Source organism: Squalius cephalus (assembly GCF_949319135.1).
Source record: "Squalius cephalus genome assembly, chromosome: 1".
NCBI classification, from domain to species: domain Eukaryota; kingdom Metazoa; phylum Chordata; class Actinopteri; order Cypriniformes; family Leuciscidae; genus Squalius; species Squalius cephalus.
In genome coordinates, this window is record NC_137122.1 from 37118085 (window position 1) to 37135396 (window position 17312).

The 17312-nt window shown below is 39.0% G+C and overlaps 2 protein-coding genes across 3 annotated transcripts in view; both read right to left on the reverse strand.

The window, feature by feature from the left end:
* slc25a23b (solute carrier family 25 member 23b) overlaps nucleotides 1–11380 on the reverse strand; it is a gene marked incomplete at its 5' end in the record, with an annotated part of 28377 nt that extends 16997 nt beyond the window's left edge. The window contains one exon of one of the 2 annotated variants that reach the window (XM_079864528.1): nucleotides 11150–11380. In XM_079864528.1, the coding sequence (XP_079720654.1) occupies nucleotides 11150–11164 (15 nt within the window). The other variant, XM_079864526.1, reaches the window with a different exon arrangement.
* Nucleotides 11381–14721: 3341 nt separating this feature from the next.
* timm29 (translocase of inner mitochondrial membrane 29) lies at nucleotides 14722–17134 on the reverse strand. The gene is made up of 2 exons (XM_079864573.1): nucleotides 16478–17134; nucleotides 14722–15755 (listed from the first exon to the last, which is right to left on the reverse strand). The coding sequence occupies exons 1-2, from the start codon at nucleotides 16572–16574 to the stop codon at nucleotides 15100–15102; spliced, it is 753 nt and encodes a 250-aa protein (XP_079720699.1). The 5' UTR covers nucleotides 16575–17134; the 3' UTR covers nucleotides 14722–15099.
* Between the last annotated feature and the right edge of the window lie 178 nt (nucleotides 17135–17312).

Genomic DNA, 17312 nt, shown 5'->3' on the forward strand with positions numbered 1-17312 from the left:
TCTGTTTAGTTTGGACAGCAGCCAGTTTAAATTCTCCTTTAGTGTGGCATCCAAAAGCGAGGTTCTCAAGTGTATTACGTACACAAAAACAGGAACAACAAAAACACCTGTCATAGGCTGCATATTATGCAAGCTAGCAAAAGCACATGTTGGTTGGAATCTGAGCAAAGTCATCTACATCATTCCCTTATTAACATTAATAAGATAGGGCCTACAACAATTGAATTTCTTTAACCAGCCAAAACTTCACACTTCGCAAAACATGTTCTGCCACTACTGACCCAGGCCAGTAAGGGATCAATAGCTAATTCACTTCCAGTCTTTGGAAATGTTTAATCTATAGCCCAACTATAAATCACAGTTGACCCGGAGAGATCACATTTGTGTCTAAGAGCTTTTCATCATGAATGAATGGCATTGTGTTAATGTAATAGATCATACTGAGCTATGATGTGAATGAGTGGTGTCATCAACTCTGAATGTTTTTGACATTTCTTAGGATTGGAAACTGAGTCTTTGTGACAGCAGAACCAACACAAACAGACTGTGGTTGGCGGGGTGTTGTCAGGGTTGACTAAACTCACGATCAGATGGGCGCCTCTTCTGCCTGGTGGATTTGTTGTTTAACGCTATGGCTCATTCACTGTCAGGAAGATGAATATCCTCTTCGCCGTCTTATTATTTTCTCTTTACAAGAAAAAAACGCAATAGGCTATACAGAACCACAACAATTATATTTCCTTTCCGATCGGATCTGTGATGTGCCAGATAAGAGATTTCCAAGGCATTCACTGAATCTTCCAACGCCATGTTCATCAAGTATAATCGATTACAATTGTTTGGCTTGGGGGTTTAGATTGAGCCTTTAGCAACTTGTTTTGTCCTAAGTCACAAAAACGTATATAGCCTATCTTATATATTTAATATAGCCCTATTCACCATCATCCAGTGATGACGCTATTACCTAGTGCGTTCAAGTCATGTCGGAAAAAGATTGCATTCACAAAGTCGTAATTACGAGATTTTGTTTGAGTTATAAAACTAGCCAAGTTGCATGTAGCCTACAAAACACTTAAGTATTGCCCAACATCGATAGAACGGCATATAGGCCTATAGGCCTACGATCAGTTTAAAGCACTGATAAATTGTAGCTATACAAACATGAAAAGGAAAAACACACCCAGTGCACATTATTTATTTATAATTTTGTAGAAGATGTACGAATGCACAGTGCTGCAATTCACAAATGCACAGGAAATGATTCACACTCAAAAAAAACAATGTAGGCCTTAGCCTTTAAGATTTACGCAATTGAATTAATAGTAAAATTCTATCAAATTGAATTGAATAATCCTTACATATTTTAACTGAATAATTGAATAAAGATTGTTCAATTAAAATACAGAAGGATTATGTATTTTTTTTTAAATCATACCTACCCCTACCCTTAAAACAATGCAAATATTTAGTAAAATAAATCAATATTGAAGTGCGCATGCGCAGTAAGACAATCTGACGGGTAGGATGAAATGTCAGGACACCGCATTTGCGCATGGAAGAGTGCCGCGAACTGAGAGGACAAGAAAGTTCGCTTTTCTGAGGTGAGAAACGTTTAATTTCGTAAGTTACGAAAATAACTTAAGAATAAAATAGGCTAATGACACTGACATAAAGCCTGACAACATCTCATCCGACCGCAAATTAGGCTGAATCGGAACAACACGTTTTTCTCAGGCACTCTTTACTTAAACTGCGTCTGACAAAAGTGTCAACAGCTTTTACGCACGGCTTTCAAAATTAAAGTCTCGCATAAGAAAAACAGAATTACTTTCGTTGTTGTTGTTGTTGTTGTTTATTTCACTGCACAGTCTTGCGATTCACCAGTTGAAACACTGTGGACTTGTTCTTAGCCTAAGTCCTGATCGCCTGGCTGGTTGGGGTTTATTTTGCAATCGTGACCATATCCTTGCAATTATATTCCGATATACTTGCAGAGATGTTTCTCAGATTTGGACTCAGGCCCATAATACAGCATTATCAAAGTAATAGCACAATCAAGACTAATAAGAGAGCTTACTTGCTGTGAATCAGGCAAAACCGCACCCCCATAATATTTAGATGTGGGTGGCTGATAGGCTATAGCGGGTTTAGTGTAGCCTATGAAGTCTTACAACCTCTCTCTTTTTATTTAATCCTGCTTGAGGACATACAATACATAATTAGACTACAGTGCTTAGAAACATTTATTATAATGAGCTGGAATGGCATGGTTCAATATGCACTTTATGTGAAATCCATAACTTTAAGATTTAAGGTTTGTAATATTGTCATAAAATCAGTATTGTGTTCAAGCCCCAAGTCTTTTATTCTCTCTCTCTCTCTCTCTCTCTCTCTCTCTCTCTCTCTCTCTCTCTCTCTCTCTCTCTCTCTCTCTCTCTCTCTCTCTCACACACACACACACACACACACACACCCCTTTGAGCATCTTCATAGGAAAACCTAACACATTATTATGATCACACTGCACCTTATCAAGTACAATAGAGACTTGAAATAAAAATGTATTGAGATCTAAACCCTAAATACTCAGGCTTTTTCCAACAATAGGGAAAGCGGCAAACATGTAATTTTCTCTCAAGGAGATAAGTAGGCCTGCTTGCTTTTCAGCATGCAGGGTCCCTCTCCCCCACTATGCCACAGAGGCTTTAATTTCCCCTGTAATGATAGGGAAAGGTGACGCATAAACAGTGAAGCTCCTGACAGAAGCTTTGTGAAGACATTCAGTTTGAGACTAATTGTCTAAAGGTAAACACCTGCAGGTTCTCTTCAAGGCTGGTTAATGATACTACTCTACTGAAACTGAGATAAAGAAGGACTGAGGTAATGTAACTTAATCATAGCATGTACAGTTATCAAAAGGCAAATGACAGTTTCTTGGCTTATTCGATTTAAATACAGAAAATACTGCAATATTTCATTAAAAATAAAAAAATAAAATTATGAAAATTTTGGTGGCTTGACACATTTCTAACATTTCATTCAATTGACACCAAGGTACACCACAGCACAAACTATTGACCAGATATTGAACTTCAACTTCCAGTTGTCTGCTTTAATTAATCACTAGCCTAGCTAAATCGTTAGCCTCATAGCACATTTGCCTAAGTCATTTTTTAATTAATTATTTCTTAGGCAATTATGCTATGAGGCTTACAAAATGTATCATTATGTTATTACTTAACATGGCTGATTGTTAATATGTCATTTTGGTTTTGACATCCACACTAAGCCATGGATTTCAATTATCTGTTTATTAGTTAAGCATGAATGAATGGATTTAGTGCACCCGTATTTTAAAGTGTTTTAAAATGTTTTCGTGCAAATCACCAAAATGTAGTTCTGTCATGAAATCTCTCAGAGTGTTTGACATGGTAATGGATATGACAATGTTGATATGTTTGGTCTTGGTGGAATAGATCTGCTGCGCTGCTGTTGGTTATTGCTGCCAATACATACACGACACGCTGCTGTGAGCAAGTAAGACATGCTGCTGCTGCGCAATATAGCATACATGAATCACCCGTAGCAGATCTACACAGGTGGAGCTGGGGAAGGTGGAGGGTTTCTGAAAGCATTGCAACTGCTAAAGCAAATGCTGACCGAGTATTTGAAGGTTGAGCAGCGAGCTCATTGGCTACTGATACAGCAGCTGTGTCCTTTAGAGAACAATGTGATTGCAAGCAGATTGAGTTAAGGACCTTTCAGCCTGCGCCATCTAGAGTTTCATGACAGAACTTTGTATTTATGTTTTCTCATGAGATCCGGTTGGGTTTAGCGCTAACCGTTTCATGCTCTCAGAGCATTTTCTCCTTTTATGTTCAGGGTTTTCTTTAGTAATGTAGAAACTAGAACGTTTAGAAAGTAAAATTTCAACGTTTTATATAACTAAACGCCAGTCAAAAATACTAGTGTTAAGTTATATACAAACAGAATCGTTTGAATTTTCAGTCATTGCTTTTGTAACCTCTTTAGCTGAATAATTATTTAGAAATAATAAATCTGCTGTAGATTGATTCAGAGGATTTTAATGATCAATTAAGATCATGATTTTTATAAAAGCCTTTTGTTTATTTATGGTCCCCGTCTTATCTCTGTGATTAAATGCCTTCTATATTTCTACTTGTTCTGCCCATACATCTGCATTTCAAAGCAGTGAACAGTTCTCATCTTTCAACCGCAAGACGAATTGATGTTCCCTGAGAAGTGAAGAGAGAGTTTATTTCTATTGCACATCTTCCAGCCATCACAAAATGTTTCCTTTGTGTTCCTCTCATGTGCGGCGCTTTATGTTGCATTGACCCCTGCAAGCTGCCAGCGGGATGAATTATGACTGCGTGCCTGCGATGGATGCCCGCACCGTGTTGTGATGCAGGTCTCTGGTGCGTGTGTAGACTGGGGATGACCGAGTGACTGTTCATCATCAGCGCAGACTGAAGTAACAGCCCTGCAGGCCTGCCCAGATCGCGCTCTCAATTTCTTTCTCTCTTCGCCAGGACTCTTGTTGCCATGATAATGAATACAAATCTATCATCCGACTGTGTGCGATTGTGCCTCAAAATTGCAGAAGCTTTGTGTCAGAGCAGCACAGTCTCTTGAAATGTTTCCAATCGCCTTTTCAAAAACTGTTTTTTTGTGTTCGCGCAGTTTAAAGAGTGACCCGCTTTTTGTTCTCGCTCTCAGTCTCTCTTACGCTTTCATGTGGTGTTCAGTCACCATGAAACCATGTTATGAATGTTTATTGTTTTCTGGCTTTACTCTCACCGTGTGCTAAGTTGAAATGATGGCTCCAATTTTAGACAGTCTCTTGTTGTTGACATATGTTTCTATATGGGGTGGCCGAGAGGATTTGCATCTAGAATTCACAGGAGGCTCAAATTCCTCGAGCCCCGTACTGTCATTGCCCCTCTCAGGGGTTGAAACCAAGTCACAGCCATAGACTGTGTGCTCTCAATGTTTTTGGACTGTAGAAGTCATATTATAATCTTTGTTCAGAAAAGTTCACAGACTTTGCGACGTGTCCTCTAAATTTAAACTTTTTTCATTCACAATAAGCTCTGATAGTCTTTGTGTACTCGCTACTGTGTTTAGCTGTTACTAATAAGTGGAACACCAGACAGGAGTACTTTCCGACATTATCTGAGATATGGATGTGTGTGATGACAAGACAAAGTGTCTCTGACCTCTCTTCACCTCTCTTTCAAGTGTCTAATGCTCTCAGGTTGATAGCGGCATTGACCCAGGAAATGGAGCAGTGTGTGGGTGAAAGCAGAGGTAACGCATGGCCTGGAGACTGGCAGAGAGGACAGAAATTATATAATAATAGCTACTGCAGATTGTACACAACACAGAGATATGAAAAAAGACAAAGAGTGCTATGTTTGTATGTGGAGGGGAGAGATATTAACATGTGAAAGTATTTTATATTTATGGGTGTGTCTCATTCTATTCCCTCAGGAATGAGGATACATTTAACATGAATTTGGGCACTATAGTAAGGAATCAAAAGATTGCTATACATCATCATGCACATTTGTTATAGCTGTTAAAAATTACAGAGCCTTTGTGAAATATGTGCTTCTGCTGATTTCTTTTTTTTTTAATTAAGCAAAACATGTAATATACAGTATATAGGCCTATATAATGGCATTTAGACATAATAAAATTGCATAATATACAAAAATAATGCAAAAAAAAAAGATTTTTTTTATAATTAAATGTAAATAATAATATAAATAATTAAAAAAAGAATTGATGCCATTCAAGCACATTAGGGGTGAAATACAATTACAAACAAAATCTCTTTTGCAGGCTTTTTAGAGGCTGATTTTAAGTTTTTTTTTTTTTTTACCTGTGCATTTCTGCAAATTTCAAAGGAGCAAAGATTTCAGTGCTCTATAGTGCTGTAGCAATGGGGACTGTCTTAATGAAACAGAAGTAGTGACAGATCTTTTCTTCCACATTGCGATGCACATCCAAATATAGTGATTTATGAAAAAAGAAAAGAAATTGTAGGGCAGGGACTATGGTTCTATGCATCGGTTTTTGATTTTGATGTCAGGGTATAAAGGACTCAAAAATTAATGCAACTTTGCAATCAGAAATGGATAAAATACTTCATAAAATAGATTTTATTTCACGCTGACTCGGCTAACCCCCTTGCTAGTGCACTGACAACTGAAGTAATGAGTAGACTGAGACACTATATATGTATTTATATATAAAATATATATATAAAAAAAAAATTGGAGTGACGTATAGAATGATTTCTGCAACTGCATTCTGAGCTTGTGAGTTAAAAATGTTTGGTAACCCAGACAAACACTATTGCAGCAGTCTATGTAACAAGCAAGTGAATGGATTTCTCAGAGAGGGAACAACAATATATAGATCCAGATAGTAAACCAAGTAGTGTAAGTTTGATATTTTTCTGACTGGTAGTGAACAGTCTTGTGAGGGTAGTGGAGAGTCTGCCAGCAGAGAGTCTTGTGCTGCTGATTACAGTGAAGTCTTCAATCAGATCAGACAGCTGACTGCTCCAATCAGCCTCCCTTTCCCTGCTTAGTTTGGACCAATCCGGTCAAACCCAATTACTGGAGTCACACTCTAATTGGCTGCCGACCCCATTGAACCACCACCACAATGAACTGGGTCAAAGACACAGCAGTAAGTTATTATTCTGATGTGACACAGCATGCGGCATACATGTAGTATTGTTTGGGTATAGGACCTTTGTGATAGTAATTGATTGAAGATTGCGATTCCCTCTTGCTCATAGCTGTAGTTCTCAAATGACTTGCTGCTGGGAGGTAAAGTGAAGCTCTCGTTCACAGTGTGGGAACAGCTTTGTCACAGAACCCCCATCCATATGGGTTCATTCATTAAAGCCTGTTCTTTCTATGTGTGCACAGAACCTAATAATAGCACACAGTTCCTCAAGAGCTCCTTTATTTATTCTCAAAATTCAAAGCTTTGTCTTGTGAGGAGTTCAATACGCCCTTATACATTCTGTAGAGTCATGAGAGTTTCCCTGGTGATCCACCTTTTAGATTCGCCAGACCATTTTTAGCTACATGCATACTGTGCCCGAGGAAGAACTCTGCGTTGTGAGTAATGTTGACTCTGTCTATGTCTGTGTGGGTCACATTGGTCAGTGAGCCGATTTGCTGGCTCTAGGGTTTTCCTTAGACACTGTGGCTTCCAAACCAATGGCAGCAGGAATATACAAGTCATTTTTTAAAAGAAAACATAAAAATATTACCAAAATATTACCAAAAAATAATAAATCTGTCACGTTTTTCACCCTCGCGTCATTCCAAACCTGTATGACTTTCTTCTCTGGAATTTAGAAAAGATATTTGACATAATACAGAATAAAAGCTTAAAGCTGCATTCCTGCATTTTGGGTTAAAAATTATCCAAAATAATTTTTTGAGCAAGTACATAACCAGGCAGTGTTCAAAACTATCTGCTTGCCTTAGCTTGATTCAAAACGGTAAGTTTGTAATAATGTTTTTAATTCCAGTGGTACTGCTGGATTTCCGTGGGAAATTCGAGCATGTCTTTGCGTCTTTACGTCACATCTGTACACATAAAGAAGGAGTCTCAGCTAGGCTATATTGTGTGTGAGGATGTTGGTGGTGGAGATTTATAGCCTTTTTTCACAGCACTTGATATAATTAAACTTATCAATTTGATGGCGGATCCAGAAAGTTTCAAATGACAGTCACCAGTGAAAAGTGGAGATTCACCCGTTGTAAAATGCAAAAGACTTGGGACTTCGGAGTGGCTACAGAAAAAAAGAGACTGCAACAGGGCCCAATGCGAAAACAAGGATAAATATCAGAAGGGCATTCACGCAATGCTGATGTTGTTAACATTAACAATTTGAGAACAAAGTATAATTTGCACGGTTTGAAGTGATATGATAAGCGATCGTTAGATTTAATCAGCCTTAAATTTCCCTTAGTTGGCCAGAACAAAAGTGGATGTTACTTGTTTAGATGACATTTTCCAGTGAAAATTCTTATGTTGGTCATACTTCCAAAAAGTAAGAATCTGAGATTCCGAATGCCAGTATCCACACCGGCGCGGCGACTGACAGCCACACATCTTCCTCAAAACATTGGATTCATCCGCGCTGTGCCATGCCGAGGCGCAACCCACGTAAAGTTGATAATTCCGCGAATAACTTCAATTGCAGATTTCAAACAGAGATGGCGCCAAGAGGAAAAACTACGGACTGCATTAATAGAAGTGCAGAATTTTCATATTTGGTCGAACTTTCCCTTTAACTCACACAACATGCAGTAAAAAAACAACAACAAAATTCTTATTTCACACCCTGTTTATTGACCTTCTATGATGTACATGTGTTGAGTGACATGACTAATAGTGAAAAAGATTAACAGTGCTTATTTTTTCAACCCACTGCTTTTGTGTACATTAGTGCAGGAAGAGCCATAGTTCTCATTCATTGTCCGGCGAGTCGAATAGATAAAACCCACCGACAGCAATGAATGTGAATCAGGACCCAGAGCTGTGACAGTAGATGCAGAATACAGTCTCTCGCTTCACTGATCAGCTGGGACAGCTTTAGAGACACTACAGCAGCCATCTTGGCCAGCTCAGCAACAAAATGGACTCGCACATGTAGTTGCTGGCACTCAGAAGGTCCGTGTGGTCGGAGTGTGTTCAAGAGGCAGGGTACACTCAACACTCGATGGTTTCTTTGACTTGCAAACTCACCGACAGCGTTGAATGTTCACTGAGACTCGCCTGGGACTGCATATACTTTGGAAATGCTGGAATTGTGTAATTTTAGACATGCACACCAAAAAAATTACATAAACATAGCTCAAGAATACCTCACATGATACTACTTACATTCCTACCCCAACTAGTTTCAAATATCTTAACCACTTTAATACACAATAACAAATCTACGACCCATCCCTACAGTAGACACATATATATATATATATATATATATATATTTACACATACGTACGTACACACAAATTTTTCATTTCCTCAGCATTTCCTCTACATTTTAAGATTGAATATGTTTTCTTGGCCCTTAAAATACATATTGCAATGAAATTGCAATCAACCCAGCCTATATTTAGCATAAATTTTGACCAGGACAAATAAATGTTTGGGCCATATGAGATTGTGCTCTCACAGTCGCTGAGGGGAAGTTTTGTGTGAGCATTGGAGGCTTTGGAGATCTGGTCATATGCACAGGGAAGCGGGCGTAGAGCGCTGCATGAAGTATAGCATGAGCTCTGTGGGGTCTATTATCTGATCGTGGGGGGAAGGGACCAGGAGCTGAGAGTGAGCGGGAACAGAGGGTTGCCGATTGGAGAGAAAGAGAAAAATGTAAGGGGGAAGGAGGAATCAAGAGAGCGGGCAGAGTGGAGGTGGTGAGTGCATGTCTGGGCAAGGGGGTGTTGATCGATTCCAGGCTATGCATTTCCAGACAGACTGAATGGCAAAGGTCAAAGGGTCTCATTTCCTATGAAAGAGGGGTGTCTGAAATGCGCCTCGTCCGTTTGTTTGCTCGATGCATTTGGAACACGCTCACGTATGCACGTGCAAACAGACGGTGCGGTGTGTATGCAATCTCAAACATGAAAGCAAGTTTTAAAAGACTTTTGGAAGGTTACATAACAACTATTTGCCATCAAAAATGGCAAAGAAACTGTTCTCAAGACCCACATCTGCAAGAAACGGGACCAGCAGTTGGCCAATGAGGTGAAGGTTGATCTTTGACTATATATGAGCAGGCAAAAGTAACAGGCCTGATGTTCATGTTTGTCCAGCCGCTGAAATGACGGCCGTGTGAGATGCGGAAAAGAAAGGGGGAAGGGTCTGGAAGAAAAAATAAGGCTACCATGGCAGCCCCCCTCCCCCACTTGGGACTTGAACTCATGACCCTTTGGTGAATGAGTTCATAGGCATCACAGCCAGTTTTGTGGACCCGACAAGTTCGCTGGGAAACTTTTAAAACTGGATTTTAGAGTGTGAAACACGTAATTAGGAAACTTTAGCCTATCTGACAAACTTATTAAAAGAATCCAGGCTTTTACAACAATTTAAAAGTCGTCTTAAAATAAAAAATGACATCACGTTGACATTAGACATAAAAAACAATACAAAAAAATCATAACACAAAGACACAGACCGCACATTTCCTGGGATGAAAAAAGTTCAGAAGTAGCACATTGTAACATGCTTGTGAAGTTCACATGGTAGTCTGTATGTTTGTATCAGTGCAAAAGCTGATCATTCATAGCATCCAAAAACTTCAACCACGTCATTATTGTGCCGGTCACTGCTGTTAGTTTAATTTTGGGTGCAAGAGGATTATTGATGAAGATGTGGATGGCCCTTCCCCCTCGTCTGGCCAACTGGGTGTATGTCTACCTGCTCCAGACTAAATCAATAGTTTAATCCAATTGCCATTCACTTCCATGGGGATTGATATCACCTCACATGCATACACAAACATATGCGCTCACACACACACACCATTAGGAGACCATTACACTCTCCATACTAATGTTTACAACCAACAATTAGTCAAAGTTAGCAGTTAAAAATGAAATAAAATACATTTATGTTTCTTAAAAAAAGAAAAATGTCAAAAATACAAGCCACGAACATGTCCCAAAGCTTTAACTAGCATGCAAACACATGCAAACACAACACGCATGCATGCCTTGGTGGATAACATCACATTAAAATGTCCTGCAGTGATGTCTGACCGCATAAGCAACACTTGTCACATTTGTCAAATCAAATTTGTATCACATTCTAACAGCATGACAATGCATCCTAATGAAAAAGTCCTCTCGCATGCGCTCAAACAGTCACAGTAGATCACAGGCTCTTCATTTAGGGAGGTGGCAGGGGTTCGAGAAGAAAAACACACTTACCACAGTGACTCTCTCAGATGCATACACCCAGTCTGGCTCCAGTCGATCTCTGCCCCCCTCCATACGTCGAGCTTGGCCGTTCCACCCCTGCATTCCTTCACCTCCCTTTTTCTCTCTTCTATTTTAAAACTCTTCGTCCTCTTTCTACTCACCTTCCACCCTGACATCTCTTCGTGAATTCCATACCACCTCTTTCTATTCTCACTCCTTCCACCGGTCTCCTCTGGTTTTCTCGTCCCGGTCTCTCACTCTTCTTGAAGCCATCCTCTAGTCGCTGTTAACTTAACTGCAGTCGGTCTGGTGTTTCTCTTGCTGTGTGCGTGTGTGTGTGTGTGTGTGCGTGTGTGTGTGTATCCGTGTAGAGAGAGAGAGGGAGTGCAAATCGGGACACACAGGCTAAGTCAGTTTGAATGAAAATTGTGAATGCGCTCCGCTTCCTTCTCCTCCCCCTCTCCCTCTGCCTCTCTCTCTCTCTCTCTCTCCCTCACTCTTCATTTCCTTCCCTCCCCCTTCATCCCCACCCTACTCTCTTGCGCACTCTTTTTTTCTCACTCTCTTTTGGGTGCCTGCTCCATCTGTATTTCCTCACATCTTCAAACATTTTCACACTCCAGACAGACATTTATATTTTTATACTTCCCCCCCCTTCCCTCGTGTTTCTCTCTCATCACTCTCTCTTTCTCTCCTCATTTAAACAAATGCACACACATTCATGCTTTCCTCACTGTGCGCCAGACACTTAACCATTTGTGTTCTGTGAGCCACTACCCTAAAAATAGTGTATACCACTTGGTGCCAGACAATCTCAATGTTTATTTATTTTATTTTTTTTAAATTAATTTTCACATTTGTGTTTTGATTATTCTTACATATTATCCATATTTTGCTGTTTTTTTTAGCTTCAGTAACCAGTTTTGTAAATGCTCATTTGAACTCATCTTATGCTTAACTGTTTAATACACTGAAATTTAAGTGTTTTTAAACTCGCACTACTTTCAGATGCTGCATTAACGGATCCAGTGTCTGGTTGTGTCGCCATGCCTTTAACATTTTCCTCCCTCTCGTGCTCTCCATACTCTCTTCCTTTATGGTGACATATTGATCAGACATTACGGGAGGGGGTGGTGGAGTTGTAGTTACTGAGGTCAGCGCCATGGCTAGACTGCCTCACCCCTACGCATGACCCCCGGCCCCCTCCCAACATGTCCTTGCTGAACCCAAACTCCCCCTTTCCACACTGACCACTGATCGGCCTCAGCCACCATATCCGTCTGACATTGGCAGCAGAGTATATGGATAGAGTGACAGTCAATAGTCAATACAGGACAGGTTGTGGAGGGTGGGGGAGGATCCAAGTCGATCGAAGGATGAATGAGGGAGACTGTAACATAGTACAAGGGATGAAAATTCATGTTGCGTTAAACCTGTTTGACTTTTTTTCTTCTGTGGAACATAAAATAAAATATCCAGAAAAATGCCTTAGTGCACTCAGAAAAATTCAGTTAAGCGTGTTCAGTGAACTTAATAAAATAAAGGAAAACGCCATGAAATTAGTTTATAAACAAAACTAAAACAAGTTCATTTAAACAAATAATGTTTTGCTGAACCACATGAATCAAGTTCCTGTGTTAGATAACTAGCAATAGCATGTTAGCATGAAAAAGACAATTGCATTTATTTTTATATGTAACATGAGATGAGCAAGTAAGTAGCAGCTGATCTCATTACTGGTATGTAGTGCTTCTTACTACTACTTGGTATATAGTTGTTGTTCATTGAGTGAAGCAACAGACTCCATGATCATCATGTAACCTCCTTCAGCACAATGGTAACCACACAACCTTAAAACAATAGAAACTCTTCAAAATATCCATCATAAGTGAGCATTAAACAAGCCTTTCTTTTTACTGAAAAATACATACAATTATACTTAATACTCTGCTAATGCAGTCTCAACTGCCCAGTTAAATGTCAATAAAAACGATTTTTTTTTTTTTTTTTTTTTTCACACTTTGGATATTCAGAATATCTCCTTTTGAGTTCCCTAAAAAGAAAGAATGTCACTTAGGTTTGGAACAACTTGAGTGTGAATAAATTATGACAGAATTTTCATTTTTGTCTGAACTATCCTTTAAATATTGTATTAGCTATTTTAGTGTCATGGGGTTATGCGAACATTGCTTTTGACAATTGAGACACAAGGATCCATGAAATATAAAGACAAAACAAAAGCAAAAATGAATGAGAAACAGTTTTCCATCTCCATCATCATTTAGCCTAGAATAAAGAGCAAACAAGACAGCAGTGACACTACCTGAAAAAACATGGTGGGCTTCCACTCCATTGCTTTCCACTGCCTAGTTATCTCAGTTCAGTGAGCTTGAAAGCAATAAGGCAGGCCAGGGACAGCACTTTTTAAAGCATTGGGACGCAGCAGTGGTGTGTCTGAGCTGAGAGTGTCTTGCAGAAAGTGCTACACTGTTAGAAAAGCTCCTCCATTTAGCAATCAGCCAATGTCTGGGTCCCTGTGGACACCCCGATTGACAGACAGAGTGCTTCAGTACATTATGAGGATTGAGAAACATCAGATACCGCTGCCCGAGGCTAAAGCAACATCCTCCTACCGGCTGAAAATCTTTAGTGATTGGATAACAGCAGTGTGATAATGCTAAGTGACCATTTCAATATACAACAGTAAGAGTAATTTATAACAGTGGAGAAGTTAAAAGCGGATCGTTAGGATTTCAGATGGTTCAGCCTCTGGCTGAAGCAAGCCATAGGTTTTCTCTCATTAATACTCGTCTCGAGTGACATGCAATATTTCTGTTAGGCATTTTGTAAATGCACCCTAATGACATTATTATTTCAACATTGACTGTAGCGGGGTTAAGTTACACACAGATGAGCCCCTGCAGTCTGCCACTGTTACATTATTAGAAACGTCTTCAAATGGGCTCCTACACTTTCATTAGTGTATCTTAAGTGCATTTCATCATTAAGTGTGTTTCATTATTTGGCCTTTTACTGAAAATATGACCGTGTCTAGTTTGACATGAACGGGTCAGCTCTGCATTCACATGCTTTATTGCAGGAGAACTGCACGATCAGAATGAACAATCCTCTCCAGGAGCTGAGATACCAATCAGAAAAAAAAAGAGGCGAATGCTGCTTCGTGAGCCAGTGAATCAATACCAACCATCTTAGAAAGGACTGCATGGGGGAGCGAGCGAAAGACTAATGGAGGAGGACAAGCCTGAGAGAGGAAGAGTAAAGAGATTAATGTAAAAGAGGATTTCCCTTGAAAATGAATCAAAGTCAGCCATTGAAACAGAAGGTCAAAGGTAATGGGATTAATGGAGATAATTAACCCAACTCTTTTTTTTTAAATTAACTCCTTTTAAAAGGCAGCAAAGATATTATTGGTTAGTTACAAAGAAACTATATGCTCACCAATCAAAAATACAGTAAAAACAGTAATATTGTGAAATATTATTACAATTCAAAAGAACAGTTTTCTACTTTAATATATTTTAAAATGTAATCTATTCCAGTGATGGAAAAGCTGAATTTTAAGCATCATTACTCCAGTCTTCAGAGTCACATGATCTTTCAGAAATCATTCTAATATGATGATTTGATGCTCAAGAAACAATTATTATTATCAATGTTAAAAACAGTTGCGCCGCTTAATGAATAGAAATTTCAAAAGAACAGCATATATATATATATACACACACTTATACATGTAAATACATTTTTGTAACTTATGTTTTGATGCATTGCCCCATTTTTGCAAAATATTGCTACTTAAAAGAAATTTGACAGAGATATATTTTTGATCAGTTTATTTAGTGTTGTGCTATTCTGTCATATAAAACAAGGTCAGCATGTTTTAATGTATTTGCAGTTAACCAGTCATTTGCACAACTTTAGCAGTAGTAACAGACCACAATATAATGTTGCTTACTTCCATAAACACATTATAATAATGATTTTTACTTTTCAATTCTTATCAACAGCTGATTCTTGCAAGCATGATCACTGGGGTCATTTGTGAGATACAGCACTCAATCTAACATGTTCATAAAGAAGTCTGTGCTCTCTATGTTGTGTTGATTTCCTTTCCTTTAACAGAAATGTCCAGGTCTTTTTGTATACCATCTAATTCATTGCTCTCATCCTCCATCACCACAGCTTTCCACGATTCCTGATGAAGCTTTTCATTCCTTTCTGTTATCTGGGGAGACGGGGGGGCTGTTGCCACCAGAGCAGGAGGAAGATGTTTGAACTCCTCCTCATTTATATCAAAATCCTTCATTTTATGATCAAGCACCCACCAGCGTCCCACAAAGCCCACATCCAGCACGCGTTTGGGCAGCTCTGTCCAGGGCACAGAGATTGCTGAACAACGCGCCTCATACAGGCTGGACTCAGAGTTGTAGTCTGTGTAATAAGTCAAAGAGGCAATGCCCAGACTGGCATAGCGCAGCTTGCCCTCGTTTCGCAGTTTCACGAGGGTCTGGACGTGTCCATCTGAGGTGCCACTGCGTATCCATGGTGACAAGAGAGCCAGGCGGTTGGAGGTTTCCAGCAAGCTGGTCTCAAAGGAACCATCATCAGGATTGGTGTAATAGCAGGCGTACATTCCTCCTAGAAGACCCAGGTATACTGAAGCTTTGAGGGGTCGATCCCGAGCCCCCAAAACTGCCTCGCGACAAGCTTCCTTATAATCGCTTAAAAGACTACGGCACCATACACCTGAAAACAGTGAAGAAAATAGCAGATCTTGATTAACATTCAATTAATAAAATTTTCCTATTGACACATTATACATAAAATAATGCAATAAAAAAAATTAGACATGCAATACGGAAGCATCTTCTTCTTAGTAACAGACAGAGTTAGAAAAATAGTTAGCAAACTAAATAGTTTTTTTTTTCTCTCTCTGGTTTTTAATGCCACTCCATCTCCTATGGTTTTTCATGGCGGGCCAGATTTTGTTATTCAAAAATAAAACAAAAGATGTTTAAGATTTATTTTTATTTTTTACTAAAAACCTTAAGACTACATTTGGATTTACTTGGTTAAAAACCTTTTCGAAATTATCAACAGATTCCCCATAAGCATTACAGCCCAGCAAAATAAGTTAAATTGACATTAGACTCTGACAGGATGAACACTGGTGAATTTTCTCCTGATAGTTAAGAATTATGTGTGAGTCTTGAGTGTCCTATCCGTCATCGTGTAACGTTAAATGACTTGATTCCAACAATTAGGCTATTGCAATGGAATATATGTTTAATACAAATACAGTTGTATATCTGTAGATACAATTAACACGCCTGCACTGCAGCAAATTCAGAGAACTAAAAGAAATGTACAAATGACTCACGTGACTGACCACCTAAAGGCAACATGAACATGAATTATCTTTCAACTTATGTACTCAGCAAAAATAATAAGCGAGGTCTTAGTCCTACCTGCGCGACTGTTTATCAGTCTTTGCCATCGTGTGCCCTTGGTTGTCACTGTGGCTGCTGTGGAGCACCATCTCTTCAGCAGCCACGAGGCGGCCATGTTAGCAAATGAACTCACGAACTGTCACAGTTTACAGTTCACGGTGGATATAGCACAGGAAGAGCTTTCAGAAGACAGTTTCCAAACAGTCTCGACGCAGCAACTGTGGCGAAGGTGAAACTGAAGAGCCAAAATGGCGAGACGCACGGTACGTGAAATGTTATTAGTCCGGTGGGGAAACACAAAATGTGCTTTTCCGTTCCACCATAAAAAACTAAAAACAATTAAACAAAAAGAGGGAAAGGGGTATTATTTGTCTGTATCTTTTGTTTAAATAATGTTTTTTAAAGTGTTTTTGTCCTTATATGATGTCCTTATATTAACTGAGTTATTGCTCAGTTTCTTTCATAAAAAATAAAGAGGTCTTTAATTTTTAAAATCTGTCTTTATTTATAAATATGTTTGTCAGAAGTATTTAATTATTACATAACAGTCAGAAACTTTAATTTATTTTATCAAAATAGTCAACAATGACAAAAAAAAAAAAAAAAAATAGGACACAGAGGTTTTATTTAATCAAAACCCTTTTGGTCTTAGATGTAATACAACGTGTCTTGACGGTCCCTCATTTTGTGCCATCAATATACTGGAAAAAATTATGAACAGGTAAAAAAAAAAAAAAAAAAACAGTTTTAATTCCGGCTTTGTTCCGGTCACGTGGTCGTGTTTTGACGCACCGGAACCCTGCAGGTGACGTGGAATATGGGGACGATACCGTTAAATCCCTGATATTAAGAC